At 39.7% G+C, this 26,945-nt stretch overlaps 1 protein-coding gene across 1 annotated transcript in view; it reads right to left on the reverse strand.

Annotated features, from left to right (window-relative positions):
• The window catches only part of ELP1 (elongator acetyltransferase complex subunit 1), a 70,450-nt gene that overhangs the window by 32,898 nt on the left and 10,607 nt on the right, over positions 1 to 26,945 (reverse strand). The window contains exons 6-25 of the mRNA XM_011740296.3: positions 26,195 to 26,280; positions 22,297 to 22,393; positions 21,857 to 21,947; positions 20,625 to 20,748; positions 18,966 to 19,059; positions 15,981 to 16,211; positions 14,726 to 14,896; positions 12,046 to 12,145; positions 10,089 to 10,271; positions 7,350 to 7,456; positions 6,943 to 7,046; positions 5,736 to 5,789; positions 5,533 to 5,638; positions 4,586 to 4,701; positions 4,147 to 4,220; positions 3,003 to 3,081; positions 2,833 to 2,912; positions 1,487 to 1,624; positions 1,292 to 1,377; positions 833 to 981 (exon numbers count right to left, since the gene is read on the reverse strand). Coding sequence (XP_011738598.2) covers positions 833 to 981; positions 1,292 to 1,377; positions 1,487 to 1,624; positions 2,833 to 2,912; positions 3,003 to 3,081; positions 4,147 to 4,220; positions 4,586 to 4,701; positions 5,533 to 5,638; positions 5,736 to 5,789; positions 6,943 to 7,046; positions 7,350 to 7,456; positions 10,089 to 10,271; positions 12,046 to 12,145; positions 14,726 to 14,896; positions 15,981 to 16,211; positions 18,966 to 19,059; positions 20,625 to 20,748; positions 21,857 to 21,947; positions 22,297 to 22,393; positions 26,195 to 26,280 — 2,270 coding nt within the window. The remainder of the gene's footprint in view (positions 1 to 832; positions 982 to 1,291; positions 1,378 to 1,486; positions 1,625 to 2,832; positions 2,913 to 3,002; positions 3,082 to 4,146; positions 4,221 to 4,585; positions 4,702 to 5,532; positions 5,639 to 5,735; positions 5,790 to 6,942; positions 7,047 to 7,349; positions 7,457 to 10,088; positions 10,272 to 12,045; positions 12,146 to 14,725; positions 14,897 to 15,980; positions 16,212 to 18,965; positions 19,060 to 20,624; positions 20,749 to 21,856; positions 21,948 to 22,296; positions 22,394 to 26,194; positions 26,281 to 26,945) is intronic.

Below are 26,945 nucleotides of genomic sequence, written 5' to 3' on the forward strand. Positions count from 1 at the left end.
ACAGGCTTGAGTCACCACGCCCGGCGCTCATGAAAGATTTTAAGCAGAGATGAAGGATCTGATTTTCCTTTTTGGAGAAATCATGGGGAAGAGACTGAGGCTGCAAAAAACTAGATAAAAATAAGCATACCAGGGGTGCTCAAAGTTTTTGATCATAGCACATGTACCAACATAGGAAAGGAGGCCATGAGCCTTCTGTGCTCCATGTGCCCACCCTCCACTAGAAAAAAGAGCCATGTGAGAAAGAACTGGAGTGGAACATGAATCACTTGTTACATTTCCTTTACAAGAGAAGAAATTAGCTCACACATATGCCCATCATCTTAAAAATAACCATGTAAATTTAGACTGTACGCGGTGGTTCACACCTGTAATCCTGCACTTTGGGAGGCCGAGGCGGGCGGATCACAAGGTCAGAAGATCGAGACCATCCTGGCTAACACGGTGAAACCCCGTCTCTACTAAAAACAAAAAAATTAGCCTGGCGTGGTGACAGGCACCTGTAGTCCCAGGTACTCGGGAGACTGAGGCAGGAGAACGGCATGAACTGAGGAGGCGGAGCTTGCAGTGAGCTGAGATCATACCACTGCACTCCAGCCTGGGAGACAGAGCAAGACTCTGTCTCAAAAAAAAGCCATGTAATTTTACTTCACTTCCTCAATCTCATAATCCAGAGGCTTAGGAACGTGGGCCCTAGAAACTCACAGATCTGTCTCCAGCCCTGCACTCACAGGGTGATAGCAGAAAAGATACTGCACTACCAGAAGCAGTGTTTCACATACAAGGTTTGGTTCTTATATATAAACAAGAACCAAGTAACAACTCCACATACCTTCTGTGACTTCTCAGCTACCATGAGGACCAAATCAAAGTCATAGGTGCCAAGAGAATGATCATATAATTCATTAACATCTACCAGAAGCAGCAAATATTTCAGGGCCTCTTCAGCACTCACAGCATCAGGATCAGAGGGAGCATTTCCTAACAGTGTTTAGAAAACAAAACAGAATACAACCATTTGGGGAAAAAACCCGCAGACCCAGCAATATAACCAAAAAGACAATAACTTTTTCTCAACAGAACTGGACATCAGAAGAATTATATACACTTCTGATACTTTTAGATATGCTTTAGAGGGCAGCCCTGAAAAAAACCGACATGGGTCTTAAAATGGCAACTAAAAGGTCACGTATTAAATCTGTGGTGTGGCAATGACATGGTGATGGTCACCTGCAGAAGACTAGTGGCAGTCACGGCCACGTTAGCACTTTCTCTGTGAGCGGATCTCTACCTTGAAGCTCGTGTACTTTCTGCAGTACAATTTCCAGTTCTGGGGTTGTCTTCTTTACATGAGATGTAAGTATGGAGAGGCAGTATCTGAGGTAATAAGTGAAGAACACCAGAATGAGAAAGACGAATAGGCTGGACAAGGACAACTACACACTTCTGTTTTTCAAAGGATGCCTCCTGGTGACAGCATACGTACTTATGAGGATTTATGCTCTCCATGACTGCTCTCAGAGCATCGCAGACAAGGTCTAGTTTTTTCCCGTCAGGACCCCTGGATAGGTGGACACTGCTGGTAACTGGTGGAGGGTACATGGTCTTTGTGACATCTTCTTCTCTAAGAACAGGTGTGTATGGAAAGGTCATCAACAACATGTAGCCCAGCGATCAAATTACTAACATACACCTGGCATGCTGATGATGGTAAATAAAAATGACTTTTGGAAGTGTTGAATTATAAAAATATTGAGAAATAAAACATGTCCACAAAAGACTTATACAAATGTTTGTAGATGTTTCAGTCACATGAGCCCCAAACAGGGCACAATCCAGGTGTCCAGCAACAGGGGAATGAATAAGCAAATAGTGGTGTATTTATACAATGGCACACTACTGAGCCATAAAAGACGAATGAGCTAGTGATACATAGAAAAACACAGATGAATTTCAAGACAATGTGCTGAATGAAAGCAGCTTTATGCAGAAGAGTAATACTGTATGCTTCCATTTAGGTGAAGTTCTTGAACAGGCAAAACTGATTTATGGTGAAAGATTCAGAAGGGTAGTTGCCTGGGAAATGGGACAGGGACTGACTGAAAAGGAATTTGATGCATCTTTCTGAAAAGGAATAAATGCCCTCTAACTTGATAGAGGTTCATTCAGGTTACATGAAGTATACATTTGCCAAAACTCACTAAATGACACACTTAAGATTTGGACATGTCACTGTAGATAAATATGACCTTAAAAAATGCAACAAAACCATCCCACACACAAAGAATGCCCTCTAGTTAACGATATATAAGAAGTACAGGGGGTAGAGTGGACTGATGTCTACAACTCACTTAGAAATTTGTCTACAAACAAGATGAACGATGGATGGACAGAGTATACAGCATGAGAATGCATATACAGAAAAATATAAACTGGCGAATCCAGGTAGGGTATATATAGGCTGCTTACTGGACAATTCTCTCAACTTGTCTCCATTTTGAAAGTGTTTCATTAAAAAGTTGAGGGGAAAGATCATCAGAGAGAAAGATGCCATTTGATTTCAATCTCCAAAGAAAAAAAAATAGTTCTATATGTATATCTAAAAACCAAGTCAAATAATTCTGAATGACATATTTTAAAGACATAGTTTTAAACAGGCTGTTTTAAAAAGAAAGGAAAAGAGCAAAAAACCAACTGGCATCTAAGAGTTATAGCAATTTTTTAAAATGCACGGTAAGTAATTTTTCTTCTCTAGCTATTTATATTTGATTTCTTTAACAAGAAGAGAGAAAATTATGGAAAAGATACTCATGAATTATTCAGAATACTTACTTCAATTCTGTAAAAAACAAATTAATATGATTCACAGAATCTATCTGTTTAATGAAGGTTTCCACATTTTCGAGAAACACCTACCAAAAGAAGGGACAAAACACCTTCGTTCAGATCACATTAGTTCAAGTACAAAGTAAGCTGGAGTGGATGGCAGCGTAGAAAGTTACCTTAGGGTTATGATCATAAATCAGATTGAGATTGATTCGCAGTTTTCTCATGCATTCAAATGCCTCTTTAAACATAAGTCTGTGAGGAGACAGAGAAAAAACAGAACAGGTATTCACAAAAACTGAGCTCCACGGACCCAGTATATTTTCATTAGGGTACAAACCAGTTATAATCAGATTACAGCCCCAGTGCCAATCTACTATTACTGAATTTCTACTCTGAAATTACAGAATACAAAAATCAGGTACCACATTCATTTACCTTCTTAAAAGGTGTGATTTATTCATCATGGCTGTCTGAGAACTACATCTTCACATACATACAACAGAAAATCATTACAGAAGGCCAGCCACGGTGGTTCACACCTGTAATCCTAGCACTTTGGAAGGCCGAGGTGGGCAGATCACTTGAGGTCAGGAGTTTGAGACCAGCCTGGCCAACATGGTGAAACCCTGTCTCTACTAAAAATACAAAAAAAAATTAGCCAGGCATGGTAGTGCATGCCTGTAATCCTAGCTATGCAGGAGGCTGAGGTGGGAGGACTGCTTGAACCCAGGAGGCAGAGGTTGCAGTGAGCCGAGATTGTGCCACTGCACTCCAGCCTGGGTAACAGAGCAAGACTCTGAATCAAAAATAAAGAAAATCATCATGGAATTTAGGTCTCCTTTTTAAACAAAATATTAGTATAGATCTTTCTAATACAAAGTTTCCTCCAAATAGGTTCAGAAAATCAGTCACTTCCTTCACAAGAGTGGCTCAGTCTTTTTTGGGTCATAGTCCCCTCTGTAAATCTGTTGAAAGCTGTGGGCTTTCTACTTGGATAAATACACAAAGACAAAGTTTGGTGTGTACTATCTCCCTGGGTTCACAGGCCGCCTAAAACCCAGAGGTGTTCCCTCAGGTTAAGAGAAGCCCTCCTTTATATGATGAGCGTCACGATTCTTTCTGCTAGGAATCTCCACTACAAAATACTGTATTAAAGTCAAAAAGTTAAAAAAAAGAAAAAAAAAAAAAAAAGCGTCCCTAAGAATCTGATGATATAGGTAATGAGTGCTTTTCATACTTTTAAGTTCTCAAAATTGTAATAAAATACTTATTGTCTATCACAAGCCAACTAGTCGCAAACAGTACAATGGCACTTACTTGTCCAACCACTTCCGAATCTGAGCTAAAACCAGGGCTCGATGATGAACAACTTCTAAGTTTCCCCTTGGCATCTTAAATAAATTAAAGTAATAACATTTTTAATTAAGTAGAAAACATTTAAATAGCCAGGATACAGAATTCTACCTAACTCTTCACAGAGAACTACCACAACTCTCTAAAATGAGCACACTTTTAGCAGAATCTGGTTGTTCTCTATATTTATCTTGACTTTCAAGAAAAGTTTCCCTTTGAGCCTTACTGGTCACAGCCTGTATCAATACTACTTTGAATAAAGTGAACAGAAAGCTATCAAGGAAAGGTTTACAATAAACGATACAAAGAATAAGAGAGCCTAAAATACAACCTGAAAGAGTTATGCTTGGTACTTGGCTGAATGACAATCAGACTATCTATCTTGTCTGAAAAACCAGCTTACCTGTAACACAAGCTTTGTGTCCTGGGGCACAACAGTGACAATCCGTGAACCCCTTTCCACTTTCCGCAGAACTTCCCCATTGGACACGTGATTGCTGCTCAGGCCAGCCTGTAATGCTAAACACACCATTAACTAATAAGACTTAATTATCACAATAAGCCACTCTCCATTAATTGCAATTGAAACCACACATACTATGTGAAATAGAAGAGAACAAATAACAACCATGTGCCTTAGCTCTCCCACTGAACCTCAACACTATCAGCCCTGCTGATGAACATGCCCTCTCTCTTACAGAGCCCTCACGCATATTCACATACACAGCTTCTCAAATGATCTGGAGAAACACAGTAAGAATCGGGGCAACTTCTCTATTTCTTAGCATTATCAGTGTACTATAATCATATCAATGAAAGGAAGATTCCCTATTTCCAAGTTGGAAGCAAAGAAAATAAGCTGGCTTTTAGAATAAGGAAGACACACACACATACACGCCACACACGCAGAGATAGACAGGGCATGGAACAGAAGACAAAATGCAGCCAATATCCTATCCTACAAACCACGAGATGGAGCCCAGATGTAAAGTGGAGGGTGGGCACAGAGGGAAAAGACTACACAGAAGGTAAAACATTTGGGATCTACATAGTAATTTCAAATAAAATATTAGATCAATTACATAATAAAATTTCCTGAAAAATTTTTCAGTTTAGAATGTGCTGCTTAAGGAAGGAACTCCCTTCCTTGGATGTCTTTACTAAAGTGCAGAATGATTTAACTGAGACATTATGTTGAGATTAGGGTCTAAGTAAAATAACTCTGAAGATTTTCTCCAGCATAGGATTCCTTGATAAAAAGCCAAAGTATATGAAGAATTCAAAAAGTCATCAAGACTCCAAAAGACATTGGAGGTGGGACCATTTCTATTTTATACATTGAAAACTTACTTTTAAATGAAGCATCCCTCAGGCAAAAACACTGGCAGGTATGGGAATGGGTTGTCAACAATAAAAACTCATCATATACTGCAAATGACGTGACATTTGACGCAACCTACAAGAGAAGACCAGAAAGGCATGGGGGAAAGGCAGCTTGATTACTCGGAGCCAACACTGTGAAAAGGATCCAATACCAAACCAAGCCTTGATACCTCAATGTCATTGATGAAAAAGCGACACCGGTCAGTCAGACCAAGGACACATTCCTGCAAAGAAATAAAACTGAAATCATAAGCAACTCTATTTCAAATCAGTTAAACCTACCTTTTCTATCACATAGTTCTACCGCCCTATGATTTCACACCTAAGTTCCTGTAATCAGGACTAAAAATACCTAAAACGCAGCTGGCCCAGTGCAAAATGGAATGTGAAGCCATCCAATCCATCAGTGAGCCCTGACATCTCCATCTCCTACATATATCTCAAACCCATCTCCTTTTTCCCCTCACTAACTCCACTCAACCTGTGTTGATTCCATATTCCAATCTTGTCACTCTCTAACCAGCTCTCTTCTGGGCAGCCAGAATCACTGTCCAAACCATGAAGCAGAACACATTGCTCTGTTGATTAAAAATCACTAGAAGTTTCTAATCTTTGTTCAATTAAAAAACCCAAACTCCCTTCTCTGACTGTCATTGAGCTCCGGCCACAATGCTTCCATTCAGTCCCTTGAATAAGATGAGTTCTTGCTAAGTTCAAGGAGTTTGTTCTTCCTTGAAAAAGAGAGAGCCTTCTTTTTCTTCACATCTCAGCACACACCTCACTGACTCCGAGAGGCCTTCCTGGACCATCAAATGCAGGACTCTCATTCTTATAGCCACCATCCTCAAATTACCCCTCAAACATCTCAGTATTCTCTACCAGCACACCCTGTCTATTTCCATCACACTCCCAAAAAAGGGAATTATTACATTGAAATTAATAGATCACAAATTCCAGAAGAGCAGGAATTAGTTAAGTGGTTTTGTTTTCCAACCACTGTATTCTACCATCCACCACAATTACAGGCATTCTAATATGTGTTGAATAAAAATCTACTAAAACTATTTTCAAGATCATATTTCTATTTTCCTCAAAAGATATTAAATAAAATTAACTTTGAATGATTTGTACGGCTAGGGATAAAAGGTTGCTAATCACATATATTATCTCATTTAGTCTTCTGAACCCTGATAGATAGATATTGATTTGCCCATTTTATAGATGAATAAGGTGTGGCTTATGAAAGTGAGATCATTTCCCACTATTGCCCAGGCATTTAGTGGAGACCCAAGTCCACCTCCAAAGCCCACTTTCTTTCTACCTAATGCCATCAGTCCCTGGGTAACTAAGTAAGTTTCCTGCTCCGTGTTCACTTACCTCTTCTCCAATCATGGCCAATTCGGTCTGGGTGCATGGATAAGGAAACCGAACAGGAAATCCACCAGAGTTCTTCCATGGTTTAACAGCCAGAGAAGGTGACTCTGCAGGATTAACAGATCTAGTTTACAAATAGCTGATGTGCTCTTTGTAAAAACCATCAACATCAATACTTGCTAAAACACTCAACATGCAATTTCAATCACTTTTGTAAGAGTACGTTAGTTCATTAAAAGAGGAAACAGGAGTAGAATACACCTGCCAATTCCACTCTAAAGCTTAGGGTTTTCCAGGATAGTTAAAAGACCTGACAATCAATGTTGTACTGACAAGATCCAAGTACATGTTCTTAAGAACTAAGCGTCTATGTAAGTCATAATATGCTTTCCTAACACCTTGATACTCACCCCAAAGGTACTTAAATATCTGGCCATCAGCCAGCTGTAATGCTACTGACTTGGTCTTGGAATTGCAACATAGACCGATTATGACCCCATCCACTGTTGCAGATGAACTGACAAAAACAAAAAAAAAAAAAGAGGAGGGTGTGTAAATCTTTTTTTCTCAAAAATAGTAACATTTCACTGATTTTGAAAATCAACAATCTCCTTTTGGTGCTGCACTATTTCAATATAATGTAGACTAAGTACATATATACAGACCCAATACTACACACACACACACACACACTTACACACTTAGAGACAGATGGATGGTTGGATGAATAGATAAAACTATTCTAAACCAAAGCCCAGATAAAGCCACATCTGCTACATGACACCATTTTCCACAAACCCAATAAGGCAATAAGACAGTTATTTACACTGTGAAGTCATCACTCCTCTTCTGGCCACAACTTACTGCAACTTACTACAATGTATTGCCTTCACTAGACATGGATGGTACCAATATCATTTCTGTCTGCTTAAAATAGTTAAAGCAGCTCCTCTGTAGGAAAATGAGCACACTCAATGTCTGTATCACTAGCATATCGATTGATGGAAAATTGTGGATTTTCACTAACGAGATCAAGGGAATATGTTATCACCGTTACATTTTTTCCCTGAGTCAATGGAGATAAGTAAAATTTCACTCTTTTTTTTTTTTTTTTTTTTTGACAGTATCTTGCTCTGTTGCCCAGGCTGAAATGCAGTTGACGCAATCATAGCTCACTGCAATCTCAACCCCCTAGGCTCAAGTGATCTCCCACCTCAGCTTCTCAAGTAGCTTGGACCATAGCCACAGAAGCAGAATTTCTTAAAAGAGAAGGAAGAGGTAGTGATTAAAAAAAAAAAAAAAAAAGGAGACAAAAAGGTAGTGATAAAAACAAATGATGTTAATGGGAACATTTAATTCAAAGTTTTTAACCAATCTACAAAAAAACTAAAAATTATAACAATAGGGACTTCCTCTACAAATGCCTCACATTTTGTGAGGATAAACTATCTGTCAGGAAGAAAACAAACTCTAGAGCTAGACTGGCTGGGATTCGATCCTGGCTCCACCTGCATGATCTCAGGCAAGTTACCTAACTGTTCCATGTCTTAGTTGCCCCATCTGTAAAATGATGGTGCAAATGGCACATACTTTAAAGAGGTATTATGAGAAATAAATAAGCTAAGACAGAGAAAGGACTTAGAAAAGTACTTTTTACAAAGTACAAGCTACAGTAAATGTAGACTACTTAATTGAGGGACTTTGAAGTTCTCAAAAGCATTAATATTTTATATGAACAAAACAGTCTTTTTGAGAAACAAAAGTCAAAGCAGTAGAAATATACTGTAAATGACTTCTCATTTCCTTTATAGCAAATGAGATGACTGCATCAAGCTTTTGTTTCTACAAGCTAATGATGAAGAATTTCAAATCTGAAGAAGTAGAAACTTAAGTAAATTGCTCTGCTTTTCAAAAGGTAATCTACTGGCTTACTTTAAGTGCTACACATTTCTAGAACATATTCTGCATTTGGACATGTTAACAAAAGGCTTTTTCAAAATATCACGAAGCACTATGAGTCAAAGAGTAGGAGCAAATGACTGCATTAAAATGTTTTATGTCTGTAAATGCATGTAATGTATATATAAAGAAAAGGTTCCTAATTTTGCAACAACGTTTCTCAGAAGAGAAATCTCACCAGTAGAGCTTTAATTACAAATTAATCTGGGGATCAGTATCAGTGGCCAAAGGTGCCAAGTCTTGATACTGGAAACAAGGAGTTCTGGGAACTGGCTAGAAAATGCTCTCTACTACACAACAGGGCTTGCATTTCAGAGAACAGCATTCATTAACTGAAACCTGTTACATAATGAAGATATAGTCAGGAATCAAAACAAAACTCAGGCCCAGAGAACAAAGAAGAATAGAGACTTTCTAACGGTAAATGTAGTCAAGTACACAATAGGATATAAAGAAGAGGAGGCTGGAAGAAGCATTTTGAAGTCACCACATCAAAACAAAGCATATATACGCAGCTATGCATCATTTAACGATGGGGATATGTCTGAGAAATGTGTTGTTAGGTGATTTCATCATTGTGCAAACATCATACAGTACTTACACAAACCTAGGTGGTATAGCCTACTACACCCCTAGGCTATGGGGTATGGCCTATTGCTACTAGGCTACAAACCTGGACGGTGTGTTACTTTACAGAATACTACAGGCAATTGTAATACAATGTCAAGTATTTGTGTATCTAAACATGGAAAAGGTATGCACACACACACACACACATCCATGTATATATATACGCATGACTGCATTTATACAAAATTTCTTCCTATCACATTAGCCCATGAGAATTAGCCACTCTAATTATGCTTCACAGTTATTAAAATCAATTGTAACATATAACAAACATCCTGGAAAAACGTGAGTAGATGCTGAATTAAAATATTTAACACATCTTTAAAAAGTTGCTTCATCTATTAATATTTATCCTATTTTCCACTACTTTTTGATATACTTTTGGTCTGTTATTTTGACATGGCTCAAAACTAGATTTAATCTTTTTAAGTGCGTCTAACAAGAAAGCTACTGCTCCTCAACCTTGCTCAATGGAAGTCAAAAAAAGTTGTATCATCATAAAAGACAAAAACCTAACTCCATTTGCTTAACACGCGGAGTACAGGGAAAAACTGCAATACCTGACATTGAGCTGTCCATGCTCTTCATCCATCTCAGAAGAAGCTGCAGTCAAATGGTGAATGACAGATCGGGGACTGGACTCACTGTGGCTTACAGCCAGGAAGAGGTCTTCTTCAATCCAAGTGAGAAGGCCTAGTTTCAGTGGGTTTACGTCTTCATCTTCATTATTCTCAAACTGAATTCTGTTTTAAATATTGAAGAATATCCAAGACATGAATAAAACTTAAAAACCACTGAGATGTTCCTGGATGAAGGAAGACTGAAGCATCTTGTATACAGTCAACTCCTAATTATTTGGAGGGACAAGACCTGAGATATTACCAAATACTAGAAAACCTAAAATTAATGTTTGTCTGGCTTAAGAATATGTTTTTATATTTTCCTTAGATTTCTCATACCCCGAAATCTTTCGATTTGAAGAGAACACTTGAGGAAACTGACTACACAAGAAAATTACCTGCCCGAGTCCCTACACTAAAGAACCCTGGAGCCTTTCCACTGCCACAACTTACCGGCATTGAAACCAGGCTCTGGCACGTATGTGACTTGCAGTAGGGTCCTTTCCTAAGCACCTCACATTAAACTGACTGACTAGCTTGAGGGATGGTCTCCATGTCTCTAATGCGTTCCTTCGGTAGCATTTATACACCTGACCATGGCACTGTTCTTGTCACCTCACGTAGGAACCGATAATGGCTACTTCCTGCCTTTTAGATCAGATGGCAAATCCGCAGCTCCCACTGAAGAAGTTGGTCACTAGCCTGCTCTTCCTCCTCAAACATCTGTCCCCGGACTCAGGCTCTCCACTGCATTCACACAGAGTATCCCATGGAGGAGCAGTCCCACCTCTGGCTTTCACTGACACTTTCTTCCCCACCAGACCCAATGTTCCCAATTCCTTGCCAGCCCCAAACCTATCCCTTCCCCAAGGATCACGATGAGTATTCGTGTCTTTCGTGAAATCTCAGACGAATTGGCACTATCCCCATCAAATTTTTTTTAAATGAAACTATATTCTAAACTGCCTCATACTTTCTAATTTGTCTTCTATCTCTACTCTAGTGGTTTCAAGTCTGTGAAATGAAATAATGCATGTAAATGCTCTTTAAAAACTACTAAGCATTATACAGGCAGCCTAACTATATCACACATATTTAAGAAACATTATTTATTAAATTCTGTTATTTGTTGTACTTAGTTAATTATTTCTATTAATCTAACAATAAATGTTCCCTGGAGGTGGAGTAATTTAGAAATGAAGAACATGGACTTATCAAACAGAATAGAATCAAATCCTAGATTCTCTAGTTACCAGGTCCATGACCTTGGGTAAGTTAACTAACCTCTATGTTTTGTTTTTTTAATCTGTAAGTACTCAATAAGTGGTACTTTTAAAAAGTTCTTTCACAGACGTGGCATTATAATTTGGTTTCTAGGTCATTTTGCAAATGCCTATAGCGTACCTAAGGTATTCAATTACATCCAACTGTTTATAATACTGTTTCAATGGAAGAATGCTTTCTGATTTCCATCCCAGGAGCCTCAAAACACAGCACCCAGAAGTTCTAGATTCTGGGATGGAGCAAAGATAGAGGATGCATTAGGTCATCCATGTTAACAACCCATACATCCCCATTTATGTAAGAGAATGCAACTCCGTCTTATCATTGTCATCTCCATCTTTCCCAAGTGACTTTTCCTGGAGAACCAAGCGCTATTGGGAGTAGGTCCTAGGCCAGCTTACAACTCATGCTCTCCTGCTACCTATCAAATTATATGGCATTCAGACAAACTACATGACTGGCTTCTCCAACCAGATCCAAAAATCAGGGCCTGGCCATTGTATTTATTTCTTGTTCCACTCAGCAGCAGGCATAGAACTCTATCAGTTGGCTGAATTTAGGACTGCATGCTGGCTGATTCTGTTCCCAGAGCCCAAGATAATTAAGAACCTACTTGTATCTCTTTTCCAGCTGAGGAGTTCTAAGGGAAACTTTAAATCCACTTCCACCCACAGCTCCCAGTTTCACTGTAGGGTCGGTACTTGGACAATCACCTGGAAAACAAAAATGCAAATACTATCATTGTAAATTATAAGATTTCACCTAATACTAAGGGGATGGTGTCTGCAATTAATGAGTTCTAGAAGGCAAACAGCAATCTAGAAAATAATCACATCTCAACCTCCTTAAAATCTTTGCTTTTCCCTTAAGAACACATCAGTCATAATCTTCCCTGATAAAGGCCACATCTCAGCAAGACCCAGTGGAGGGGCTACCCTCTCAGCCCAGTGCTGTGGACAATTTCCTCCACTGCCTTCAGCCACCTCTCAATATCCTCCAATTCTCCAAAGTCCTAAGCACCTGCTTAAAAGTTTCTTTCTATTCTTCGTCCAGTTTATTCACTGCACAGCAGCCAATGCAAGCCTTTAAAAAATTCAGCCAGAACACTGCGCTCCTCTGTTCTAAGCCTTCTGGTGGCTCCTACCTCACTCGGAGTAAAAGCCGCAGGGCCCTACAAGAGCAGATTCCCATCACCTCTCTGAACTCACCCACCACCTTCCCCTCATTTGCTCTGCTGCAGCCACCCTGGCCTCCTGGCTATTTCCTAAACACTTCGGTGGTTGCTTTTTACTCTGCTTGGAACACACTTTTTTTTTCCTTCACCTTCAAGCATAGAATGCTTAGGACGCTCTTACCCCAGATGTCTACGTGGCTCCCACTGTGATTCTCACCAGGTCTCTGCTTAAATTTCACCTTCACAGAGAGGCCTTTGGAATCACACTAAATAGGAGAGCCACCTTCCCCCTGTAAAACCTTATCCTTAAGCTCTCCCTGTCCCTTATTCTGCTTAATTTTTCTCCACAGCACTTGCCATCTGATACATTATATTTAATTGGTATCTTTTGTCTACACCTAGAATAACAAGTTGTAGACAAAGGACAACTAGTTTTCTCGTACAACAAGCCAAGTACTAGAAAAAGGCTGGCATATAATAAACAAGAAACAATGAGGGGGAAAAAGGAGTCATACTCAGGATGCATCAAACACCATCTTTGAAAATTTAGGGAACTAACTTGTCTCCACACCACTCAAATGTCTACCACTTGGCTCCAAGTTGTTAATTTCCCTTCTGCTTGGGCACTGAGCCCTGACCTATTCCAGTCCAAGATCTCTTTTTCCAGATTCTCTTATATCCAAACTCTCCCCAGTGGGCTGTTTAACTTCTCAGGGTTTTTAGTTCATGGATTTGTTATGATCTTTCTCTTCTTTCCATTTCTATGAACACTGCCCTGGCTCAAGCTCTCACTAGCTCCTGCCTGGACACTTGACAACAGCTTCTCCTAACTGGAACCTCTGCCTCCAGGTGCCCCAACCTATGGCCAACCCCACATACTGATGCCAAACAATCTTTCAAAAGTGGAGCTCTCAGCCTGTCCTATCTCATCACAGGGAGTTTTCTCTCAAGGAAAATGAATGCTGGGTGGTACAGCGTTTCATCCTGAGGAGATAAAAATGTCCTAAAATTGATCGTGGTGATGGATGCAACTCTGTGAAAATATATATACAAAGATATATGTATATATATGCATAAGCACACATATAAACCACTGAATTGTACACTTTAAATAGACGAATGATATAAAGCCATTTTTTAAGTGAACACAGAACAAAGCATTCCATACATCATAAAGTGACATACAAACTCATTAGCATCATAGGGTAAGTCCCACAAAAGCTTACCTTACATCTGATTCTTTTTGCCTTGACAATGAACATATTTGCACTTTTTTAAAAGCTATTTTTAAAAGCTTAAGGAGGACTGTAACAGCATTTGACACACTGAAACTATAATCAGAGAAAGTGGTGATATATCCAGATAGGATTCATGTACACAGTGGGCTGCTGACTTAACAGAAAAGCTGATATGAAAGTAAGGAATTCCCATTTAAATTAATTAATTTTGATTACTCTCTTGGCAACTATCTAGGCTTTTTCTGAAAATTCAAAAGATATTTGAAAACAAGGCTACCACTGCCATATGCCAGCAGAATTTATGACATAACCACAGAACTCACAAGTAAAAACTAATTTCAGATTCTCCAGCACATCAGGAAAACAATGAGGAACTGACAGCAACGGGGCTGTGGAAGGACAAGTGGATTAGGAGCTAGAACACCTGTGTCGAGGTCCTTGTCCATTCTTGTTCAAACAAATTACAAAACCTCTGACACTGTGTTCCCTCATGTATAAAAGTGGAAAATCCCATCTCTGACACAGCTCCTAGGAGGGATGAGATCAACTGAAAATATGTGTAAAGGCAATGAAAATAGTAAAACATGTTAACAATGTATAACATACTATGTTATTTCCAGAGTTCAATGTTATTCTTAAATAACTGACTCTTCAAGTTTAGTAAGGGAAAAGGAATGGCTCATACAAACCAGTGTTAGGATTAAAAAAAAAAAAAAAAAAATTCCAAGCCAATTAAATATCATAATGATAATGATATCAACTGCAGACTTCAAAATTTTGAGAAACACTAGACCTATGGCAACACCAAACCATAATTTGCTTTTATGTAGGAGTAGAAGGGATTTGATGCAGAACATCTCGGTAAAAGTTTTTTAACATACCGCATTTATAAACAGAAATCTGGTTACTGGCATCTAGAACAGCAAGGTCATTACTCTTCTGAGGGTGTGCAAAGAATGTGACTTGATTCACAGGGTGTGGGAACAGCAGTTTGTAGGTACACATGGGAGGCGGAACCACAGTCTGCCGGAAGACTGTCACCAATACCCCGTCTGCAGTGAAAAAGAAAGAAGAGGATTAGACATAGGGATATTCAATTTGTAAGATAAGCCATCTGAATGGCACAGTATATCCAAACAATAATGGCAATTCACAAAAAAATAACTTTCAGTGTTTTTCTCATGAACAAGTTTAAAAACAGTGTGGGGTGGGGAAACGTCATGGGTTCCGTCTATACTTGGCCATCGTCACCTCCAGGCCTAGAGCAGTCCATCTCAGAACCTGGAGTTTCAGGTGCCAGGGACTAAGGCAAAAAGGCCAAGAGGTCAGAGCTCTAGCTTTAAATCCAGGCCTGCAAGCAAGCCACACTAAACCAAGGAAATTAATACCTTCAAAATCCTTAAAGCACTTTCCTATGTGTGGATTTGGTAATAAGGCAGATCTGATTAAGTTCTCTATATAGAATACATGACTATAAAATCAGTATAATATAGAACATTACACAGAATATGAATTAGTATACCACCTCACATTACAATCTTAGAAGCCAGTGTTCCCTTTTATTATCAGCAATAAAACTATTCATTAAGGTGACTACTTCACTCCTCAATCTTGCCCTCCCCATCCCACCCCCTAAAAAACCTTCTACCTAATTATAAAATATCAACCTAATCTTCATATTAGGCAAACGTCTATGCACGAACTGAACATACTAGAGAAGTATATAATCAGCAAGCATTTATATCAGGAAACAAAGCAGCACAAGTGGGGTGGTACAAGGATCAATTATAAATCTGTGTCAGGGCAAACAGATAAGGCTAACCAATCCCACAAGACTCTACTGTTGTCATCCTCTCTACCTAGAGTCAAAGTTTTCAGTGTCTTCAAAGGCCAGGCAAGTAAATGTGTGAAGGCCACAGATGCAGTATAACAGGAAACTGGGGTGGGGAGGGGGGACAATGGTTCTCAGGAAAGAATATACCCCACCTTATATCCCATTCAATAAAAAATCAAACAAGTAACCCAAACAGCCAAAATAAATAAAGATTCCCCACTGTTGCAATCAAACCACCACATCTGCAGGCCGTAGGTTCAGGACCCCTTGCAGGCTCATGGACACACTTCCCAGCAGCTTACTTCCATCAATGACGGCCACATTGGACAAGTCACTTGAATTATCTCCCACGCTCCGCTCAGTCGTCCAGTGCCAATCATAGGCGAGGTAATGCCAGCCCTGACAGAGAACATGCAGCCGGTATGGGGTCACAGGGTCCCACATCAGAGATACAAGCTTGCTCTTCCCACAGGTGCTGAAGGATAAACTTTGCTTGAGATACCAGTGATAGTTTCCAACAGTCCAGAGCTGAACTGCAAGGGAAAATGAAAAGAAGGCCATTAGAGGCTGGAAAGCAGACTTCATCCCACTTGCCAGAGGGGGACAAGGGCAATCTTTTCTTTTTCAAAGGACCCTTCCTGCTCAGCCTCTTCTCTAAAATAAGAACAATAATAATTGCCAAAAAGTAGCTTTCCATGCAGATAAAATGTCAAGAATCAATAAGGTAAGAAATACATGTTTATTTTCCTGTTTTTTTCTACTTTCAATTTTTATTCTTATGTTTATTTTCTTTCTTTTTTCTTTTTTTTTTTTTTTTTTGACTCAGAGTCTCGCTCTGTCGCCCAGGCTGGAGTGCAGTGGCACGATCTCAGCTCACTACAAGCTCCACCTCCCAGGTTCAAGCCATTCTCCTGCCTCAGCCTCCCGAGTAACTGGGACTACAGGCACCTGCCACCACACCCAGCTAACTTTTGTTTGTTTGTTTGTATTTTTAGTAGAAACAGGGTTTTACCGTGTTAGCCAGGATGGTCTCGATCTCCTGACCTCGTGATCCGCCCACCTCAGCCTCCCAAAGTGCTGGGATTATAGGCGTGAGCCACCGCGCCCGGCCTATATGTTTATTTTCAACTTTACTTCCAAACTTTATGATCATGATGGAAGGCTACTAGGACAAAGCATTCTTTTAGTGGGTTTTCTCATGAAGATTTAGGAAGACGATAACTTGGCAATTAGATTAAAAGTATTAAAACACTCAATCCAAGATCTAGACTAGCATCATTGTGTTGTATTGGGCTTAATATGCTTATTTTCTTTCAGGTGCTTTGCACGCACTTATGTACCAGGCTATCTGGGTATTAACCCTGATTCAGCTGCCCGAAGAAGATAAGCATGCAATTATCCTTCCAACATCTATTAAGTAAGACTTAATCATGCCAAAACCAACCTTCACTAAACAGATGACACGTATAAATTAAGACCTTAGTTATATTAGGAATTACATTTATATTAAGAAATATTAGTTATATTAAGGAATTCATTTTCTTAATCTCCTTGCTCACTAATGCTTAACTTAGTGATCACCGCAAATACAACCTAGTCTTAAACCGCATTATTACAACACTTTGAAGTTAGACCACATGCTGATGTTCTGTAAGCACAGATGTTGTGACTGTTCTTGTGCAATGTGTATGTATATATATACACACACACATGTTTTTGAGATGGAGTCTCACTCTGTCACCAAGGCTGGAGTGCAGTGGCACGATCTCCGTTCACTGTAAGCTCCGCCTCCTCTGGGTTCACATCATTCTCCTGCCTCAGCCTCCCGAGTAGCTGGGACTACATGCACCCGCCACCACGCCCAGCTAATTTTTTGTATTTTTAGTAGAGATGGGGTTTCACCATGTTAGCCAGGATGGTCTCGATCTCCTGACCTCGTGATCCACCCGCCTTGGCCTCCCAAAGTGCTGGGCCCCCAAAGTGCATGAGCCACCGCGCCTGGCCCATACCTATACTTTTAACAACAATGAGATCATTGCTATACTGAGATACATACATGAAAAAACTAGAAGACAAGAAAATTTGAATAGCGATTATTACGGAGTGGCAGAACTATGAGATTTCTTTTTTTCTCATCTTTATTTTCTAACATTTTCAAGTATTATTTAATACTTAAAACCACACACTGATATATTTTAAAAGCTATAAAAAATATTCTTTCCTTTTATATTTAATCTAAACCTTCTTTCACATCCACAGAATACCTTTGGTTATTGTTTTTTTCTGTGGTAATACCATCCACTAGGAAAAGCACGTGATGACTTACAACAGTTAATTTTATTGTGTCAACTTGGCCAGGCTATGGTGCCCAGCTGTCTGCTGAAACTCTAGATGTTGCTGTGAAAGTATTCTGTGGATGTGATTAATATTTATAATGGGCTGACTATAAGGAAAGCAGATTATTCTCCATAATGTGGGAGGGTCCCATTCATTCAGCTGAAGGCCTTCAAAGCAAAAACTGAGGCTTCTCAGAAAAGAAGAAATTCTGCCTTAAGGCTGTAACAGAAATCTTGCCTAAGTTTCCAGCCTGCCTTACAGATTTCATACACAAGTCTGCAACATCAATTCTTACCTGAGTTTCCAGCCTGCCAACCTGCCCCACAAATTTCAAACTTGCCATCCCCTACATTAGCCAATCTTTTAAAGTATATCTATCCACACTCTATTACTCTCTCTCCCTCCCACCCTATCCTGTTCCCTCTCTCACTGTCTCTCTATATAAGTACAGTTGACCCTTGAACGACACAGGCTTGAACTGCATAGGTCCATTTATATTCGTATTTTTTTTCAATGAATACAGTCAGCCCTTCATCTTGTGGATTCTATATCCACAACCAAATGCACATCAAAAATATGGTACTTGAGGAATGCAAAACTCAAGTATACAAAAGGCTGACTTTTCATATCTGAGTGTTCTGCAGGGCTGACTGCAGGACTTGACCACGTGTGGATTTTGGTTTCCATGGGCAATCCTAGAACTAATTCCCCAAGAATACTGAGGGACGAATTATATGTATGTATTAATTGTTTCTCTAGAGAATCCCGACCAATACATGACTGAAATCCACAATCAACCAAAACCTAATCACCCCCATTTCCATCTACCCACTTCAGCATCTTTGATTCTACTAAGAGACTAAGTAGAAGGGATGAAGGAAATCCCAATACCTGTCCACTTTCAACTACGTTCTATGGGGCAGAAGGTTGGGGTACTACAGCTGTCTTACCATAGGTTTTCAGAATGGAGTTTTCTTCTCTCTGAAGGTCTTCCAGCCAAACTGCAAGCACAGAGGAATCTGCATTCCAGAGCAAGTCATTTACCTAGGAGGGAAAAAAGATCCATCATTGGCTTTCAGTTATGGATTTACTTCCAAATCTTTATAATCAAATAATCCCACTACCTGAGCTCATCCCTAGCTGTAAATTACTAATTTATAGAGGCATTAAACAAATCTGTAAAATATGTCATTATTACGTAGAGGACTTAAAAAAAAGAAATACATAACTTAAGAAACTTAACCAAATACCAGGTGACATTTTTAGACAATCAGAGAAATTTGAATATGGACTGGGTGTTAGACAACACTGAGGTAAGATGTAATAATGGAGTTATGGTTATGTAAAGAAAAATGTCCTTAACTGTTAGAAATAAATATTGAAAATACGATTTCTAGAATTAAAACTCCAGGAAATAAAAATATATGTAAGTATGTGTATGTATAGGCCAAAGAGTTGTAGATAGATGAAAATAGTTTTGCAAAATGTTAGTATCTACTGAAAGTGAGTAAAAGTTACATGGGAGTTCATTAAACTTGTCTCTCAACTGAAGATGTTTAAAATTTTACACAGAGATATCATTTGATGTGTTCTCACTTCAGTCAATTTCTTAATTGTATACCAATTAAGAAATGGTATACAAACCGCTTAAGATTTAAATGTTATAAATGAAAAGCATCTTCATTACTGGAAAAATCATGCTTTTGTCAAAATAAACAATAAAAACTAGCATTTTTATTTCCTATTTCTGTTTTATCTAAGGTGGGGGAGAAATGCTATTAGTTGCAAAATCACTGGAAAAACAATATATCTTTTATTTAACAAAAAAAAATCAGTTCTGGGCCGGGCGCGGTGGCTCAAGCCTGTAATCCCAGCACTTTGGGAGGCTGAGACGGGCGGATCACGAGGTCAGGAGATCGAGACCATCCTGGCTAACACGGTGAAACCCCGTCTCTACTACAAAATACAAAAAAACTAGCCGGGCGAGGTGGCGGGCGCCTGTAGTCCCAGCTACTCGGGAGGCTGAGGCAGGAGAATGGCATAAACCTGGGAGACAGAGCTTGCAGTGAGCTGAGATCCGGCCACTGTACTCCAGCCTGGGTGACAGAGTGAGACTCCGTCTCAAAAAAAATAAAAATAAAAATAAAAATAAAAAAATCAGTTCTAAGAAACCACCATTTTTATTACTATTTACTCTAAAGCTTCTATTTATGTATCCATATCAAATATAAACCCCCTCTATAGGCCAGGCGCGCTGGCTCATGCCTGTAATCCCAGCACTTTGGGAGGCTGAGGCGGGTGGATTACCTGAGGTCAGGGGTTTGAGACCAGCCTGACCAACATAGAGAAACCTGTCTCTACCAAAAATACAAAATTAGCTGGCTGTGGGGGCGGGTGCCTGTAATCCCAGGTACTCGGGAGGCTGAGGCAGGAGAATCGCTTTAACCTGGGAGGTGGATGTTGCGATGAGCCGAGATCGTACCATTGCACTCCAGCCTGGGCAACAAGAGTGAAACTCCGTCTCAAAAAACAAAACAAAACAAAAAAATTCCCTCTATAGCTGTGGAAAGTCCTCTACATTTGAGGGCGAAACAAACTCAGGCACTTACCTTAACCTCATCTTTAAGGAAGGGAAGTGTGAAGTGTCCATGAAGGAGTCCATTTTTCTCAAAAAACACAATATCCTGCTGGTTGGGTTTATCTTGTGTAGATGCAATCAAACTGCCTGAGGGTCTTAAAGCAAACTCAGAGTGTTACAACATCCAAAGCTCCTCTAACTAAAGACAGCAAACATGAATGAATGAATGAATGAATAAATGAGTATCTTTATCTAAGGAAGTTTTAAATCCCATGTGTCCCTTGTCTCTTGGCAAGCGGTTCACCCCATTGTGGGACTTTACTTGCCAGAGGAAAGAGTGTCTTATCCTATTTTATACAGAGGTTCCATTTGCCTACAAAGCCTTACATATTTACACTGCATTTGGATGACTTTAAAAATAATAAGTTATCTAAACCATTGCACGTATAATGTCCTAAAAATCAAAATCTATTTCTCCTTCAATTATATGACTTCAGCAAATATTCTACGCTCAGCTAGGTCTTTTTTAAGACTTCTCCAAATGTTGAAAACATCTTAAATGCCTCATCTTATTCACATTTGTCTCTAGGGTTTTAATTCAAATACATTTCTTTTCTGCTCTATCATACAATACCATTCAGATAACTGGTGGGAAACAAGAGGTCTACATACAACAGATACCACTGAAACAGCAGAGATACATCTTCTATCTAAAATCAGGCAGCCACATATGACAGGCAAATTGTGACCTGCACAAGGGTACTGGGCCAAGGAGGAGAAGAGAAGGAAAGAGGGGGATCTGAATCCAGCCTGCATGTTCCTTGGCAAGCAGATCCTCCACTGTGAGAATTTTGTGCCAAGGAAGGAAGCTTTTTCCCTAATTTCCACAAAAGCTCCATTTGCCCCATAGAGTCTTGCAAACTGGGCCTTCCCTTCTAAACACCATTTTCTACTCTGTACAATGGCTTCATATACACCCTGCCTTAAAACCACAGCCTTTTAAGAATTAGGAATGCAAAATATATGGGGCCTTGGAATGATGGAATCTGTGAAGACGCGTAAAATCTACTATTCAAGTTGAATTCAGACTTTAGAGAATAAAAAAAAAAAAGAAGAAACAAACATAGATACAGGCTTACAACCAAATGAAGAAATGTAAAAATCCTTTTGGGTTACACAAACATCTGTATCATCTGTATCAATGGGTACCACCATCTCTACCCTGGTTCCAAGAATTTCTCTAAGGTTTCTTCTCCCACTCACTTCCAAGCCAGGGCTGGTCCCAGTCCTGCCACAGGCTCACTGGTTGACTGCAAAGCAAACTCTCGGTTCCACACTCTGACCTTCCGAGCCCCTGTACGGGAGTGGAGTCAAACACACACACACACTTAGAACATTATGATACAAGTTGTCAAATCAGAACTACTCAAACACCTTCCTTACAAACAAAAAATGCCATGGTTTTACACAGCCAATTAGATTAATCTTGTTAAAAATTTGTGTCCACCAGGTAGGAGGATGGACCAGGTGACCGCAAAGGACTCTTCTAATTCTTAACTCTAAACTCATTTCACATTTAAATCAGTACATCCTTGCCTCGTATGTATAATTAATACCTTACTCAAAACAAAAGAAAGAAAATTTTCCTTAATTTTAATAAGACTTTTTTTTAATTGTTGTTTAACTGCAATATATTTCCATACCTGTTTCTGGGCAAACAACACTCACAGCAAAAAACTGTCCATCCCCACGCCAGGTAACTTGAGGTCTACGATCATCCCAGGGCAAAGCAGACTCATGCTAAAGAGGGGAAGAAACACCAACATTACTGGTGGACCTTAAGTATCCCAGAATCAAACAAGCCTCACACCACTAGATATAGATCTTTTGTACGAGGTTTAAGCTACCTTGAAAGCCTGCCTCTAGAATCAGAAACCATCCAAGGGTTGGTTCTTCTAACCCAGAAATCACCAAAAAAGAGAAAAAAATGTAAAACAAACAAAATCCTCCTTTGGGCATTAAAAAAAAAAAAAAGAAAGTGGCCTCTGAGAACAGCAAAAGAGGAAAAGAGCTACAGATCTAGATCCCGAATATAATGAGCTAAGGAATCTATCAGGTAACTACAAGGAAACAAGTGTTCTGTTTGTCCAACAGGTTAGAGTTTTGTTTAAATATTGTGTAAGCTTCACAACAGGGCACAGATGAGTTAAGATGTGAAGAAGGTGAATAGGCAAGAGCCACAGAGGTGGTAAAGGCAGCAGCAAACAACGACGAAAACATGGAAATGTTCTCATTCTGCAGCATGACGGGAAGAAACGTCTCCTCCAGGACCACGTGTATCTCAATCCCGAAGCCAATTCTACTGGGTGGGAGACAGATGACCACCCGGGCATTCTTCATCATATTCTAGTAACAGCCTAATAATTCTGCTAGTACTATACTATAGTCTGCACCGTAGGGAATACATAGGTAGCCTAACCAAATTTATTCTCAATGAAACTGTCCTATGGTATAGAAACCAAACCTCCTTTAGTGAAGGGTTAAGGCCTGAAATAGGCGTTATATGAAATAGAACTGGAAATAATTGAGGACAGACAACGTAGATGGCAAGCAGGGTATTATTGAGTCATCTATTCTAGAAGAGTAGCTCATAGAAATTTCTACATATAATTATGCTTCCATTTGTTCAGGCCCAACCCTTGATATCCTCCTCAATTCCTCTCTCTCACCTACTTTTTTTTTTTTTTTTTTGAGAGGGAGTCTTGCTTTGTTGCCCAGGCTGGTGTGCAGTGGCGTAATCTTGGCTCACTGCAACCTCCATCTCCCGGGTACAAGCAGTTCTACTGCCTTAGCCTCCCAAGTAGCTGAGATTACAGGCATCTGCCACCATGCCTGGTTAACTGTTGTATTTTTAGTAGAGATGGGATTTCGCCATGTTGGACATGCTGGTCTCGAACTCCTGACCTCAGGTGACCCGCCCACCTTGGCCTCCCTAACTGCTGGGATTACAGGTGTGAGCCACCGTGCCCAGCTAAATGCAACCTCTTGAATCAGTGTTACTGGGCACTAGGAGAGCCCAGGCAGGGAACAGACTGAGGGCTAGAACAACACAACTTAAAAAATCAAAGTAAATTATGCTCACATGAGTACTTGCGTCTGACTACTCCATGGATTTTTGTTTTCTTTTCTGAAGGGTAGCTGTGAACTTTCAAACCAAGACGAGGCCCTAGAAAGCCTTTAGAAAAAGTTCATGAAAAAAAACTAGAGTAGTTTACTGGATAGTACATTAGATAATAGGATGCCCGGGGTTTTTTTCCCCCATTACCTGGATCATCCTATATCACTAATAAATCCTAATTTTGGCAATACTAGATAAGTCTTACTCTAGCAGGTACCAGTAGTAAAATGTCATCTCCTCCAGAGTTTAACAAAGTATGGAAAACTGCCTTATTCTCAATACTACCATAGATTCCCTTAAAGTACTATTTTTAAACATCTTTACTGGGATATAATTTACATTTCATGAAGGTTCACCCATTTGAATTACACAATGGTTTTTTTTGTTTGTTTCAACTCAGTGGTAAGAATCATTGTTTTTAAAGTATATTTACAAAGTTGAACAGCTATCACCGTAATCTGAATTTTGAGCATTTTCATCATCCCAAAAAGAAACCCCATATCCATTAGCAGTCACTCCTTCCCTACCCTGCCCCGCAGCCCTACGCAACCTCTACTCTACTTTCTGCCTCTGTGGATTTGCCCCTTCTGGGAACTTCATACAAATGGGATCATACTATATGCGATCTTTTATGACTGGCTTCTTTCACTTAGCATAATCTTTATGGGGTTTATCCATGTCATAACATGTATGAGTAAAGTACTACTTTTAAATCGAAAACATATGGTTTTAGAAAGCTGCCGGGCGTGGTGGCTCACACCTGTAATCTCAGCACTTTGGGAGGCTGAGGCGGGCGGATCACGAGGTCAGGAGACTGAGACCACCCTGGCTAACACGGTGAAACCCCGTCTCTACTAAAAATACAAAAAATTAGCCAGGCGTGGTGGCAGGCACCTGTGGTCCCAGCTACTCGGCAGGCTGAGGCAGGAGAATGGCGTGAACGTGGGAGGTGGAGGTTGCCGTAAGCTGAGATCACACCACTGTACTCCAGCTCGGGTGACAGAGCGAGACTCCGTCTCAAAAAAAAAAAAAAAAAAGAAAAAGAAAAAAAAAAGAAAGTTGTAACATAATTTACTTGTTGCTTGCAGCAAGAAAGAATATTCAGATTGCACCAACTATTTACTTGGTCAAGTTTCTGTTTAGTCATGGATACCTTTTAAGTCCTTCGGCCAAAAAAAAAAATCACTTAAAAATCAGGGGGACAAGAAAACCACTCGTCCAAAGCTGGGCATGTGTAGTGGATCACCCCAAAGAAACAAGGCTGTGTCTGAGAACACTTACTCTATGTTTCCGCCCTCTAATAATCCTTTACTATTCTAATAAGTCAACAGCCTTCAGAATGTTAAATTAGACCCCATGCATATTTTACTCACTACATAGTTGTTTTGAAATAAAACTATGCTTTTAAAAAAAAAAAGTTTCAAAAGTTATTTGTCTACTAAAATAAGAGCAGCAACTACTATTTGAGTGCCTACGCTGTGCTGATGCTGTGGTAGCTGTTTTTTATGTTATTACCCACTCATCTCAACCCTTGTAAGGAGACATTATGTTGTCCACTTTACAGAGAATACCGAGGCTCAGAAACGTTAGGAAACTTCCCTGCCAAGGTCTCATAGCTTCTAAATGTTATGAGGATAACGTAATCTGTACTTTTCTAACAGAGACATACACTGCTCCTGGGGGTACCTGGCAGTATGCCAGAGGGTAAATATGGCACACCTTCTTGGGGCATTAATTTTACTCAAGGGTAATACTTTTCAGTTCATATTTTAAAAAAATATTCATATTGTACATATTAAAATAAAATATAAGAGTTTAAATGAATTTAATGTGACATGCACACTACTTCCCCAGGTGCCCCAAGAGTTTGCACTCTTCTTGGGTCCACATACCTCTGCCTTCAGGGGCTGCCTACATTAGAAGATTTAAGAAATACTGCCTTGAGTCATCGAGACATCATTATATGGTCTTTAGAATTTTCTAATCCAGAAGTAAGGAAAACAAAGACTTTCATCCGACAGAATAAGAAAAATATCTAACATACACATATATGGGAGAAGTATGAGAACATGCATGTGAATGAAGGATGGCAGCTCTCTCCGGGGAGGAAGGCGAGGGACATCGGGACGGGATACACAAGGGATTTCCTTTGTCTGTGATGTTTTATTTTTTGAACTGGATGATGAATATTGGTTCTAATTATTTGCTACCGTGATAATAAATCACAAAGCAACTTGGCAATAACAAGGAAAAAAAGGATCTTTCTAAGGGGACTCATTTCCTGAAGGCTCTAGGCAGTTTTACTAAAGCAGAAGAGAACTGTTCATTACTGGCATCTAAGTGGACACAACAGAATTCCTGGTGGGTGGCAAACTTACATTTGTTCCAGTCAAGGCTCTTTATCCATCAAACCACAAACTTACCATTTGCATCTGAAAAGCTGCTTGTCTGCCTTCTGATCCATGGAACTGTGTCTCCTTCCTGCCCCATCCAACAGTGATAAACTTGCCTACGGAACAATTGGCAAGACAACCAATAAGCTGCATGAAATGAAACAAAAAGTTTCACGCTATTCTTCATGAAGTCAGTCACTGGCAATTACTCGGGTCCTCTAAGACCTCTCAATAAATTGACCAGCAGTCAGTATTTGAGAAACCTATGTTTCAGGCTGGGTGTGGTGGCTCATGCCTATAGTCCCAACATTTTGGGAGGCTGAGGTAGATGGATCACTTGAGTCCAGGAGTTCAAGACCAGCCTGGGCAACAGAGGGAGACCCCCATTTCTACAAAAAGTACACAAAATTAGCTGGACACGATGGCACACACCTGTGCTCCCAGCTACTCAGGAGACTGAAGTAGGAAGATCACTTGAACCCAGGAGTTCAAAGCTGCAGTGAGCCATGATTGCACTATTGCACTCTCTAGCCCAGGTAACACAGCGAGACCCCCATGTCAAAACAAACAAATAAACAAAACCCGTTTCATATTATATGCAGCAATGATTTTGAAGAATTTAAAATGCACTTCCTTATTCTGGAAAGCATTTTACTGCCATCTTATAACTTACTTGCCAAGTTTCTTAGATGACACAAGTCAGGGATCTCACCCTCACCTTATAAGTAAGAAGAATGAAACATGAAGAGTTTACAAAATATGTCCGGAACATAAAACTCCA

The sequence above is a fragment of the Macaca nemestrina genome, chromosome 14 (genome assembly GCF_043159975.1).
Source record: "Macaca nemestrina isolate mMacNem1 chromosome 14, mMacNem.hap1, whole genome shotgun sequence".
Lineage (NCBI taxonomy): Eukaryota > Metazoa > Chordata > Mammalia > Primates > Cercopithecidae > Macaca > Macaca nemestrina.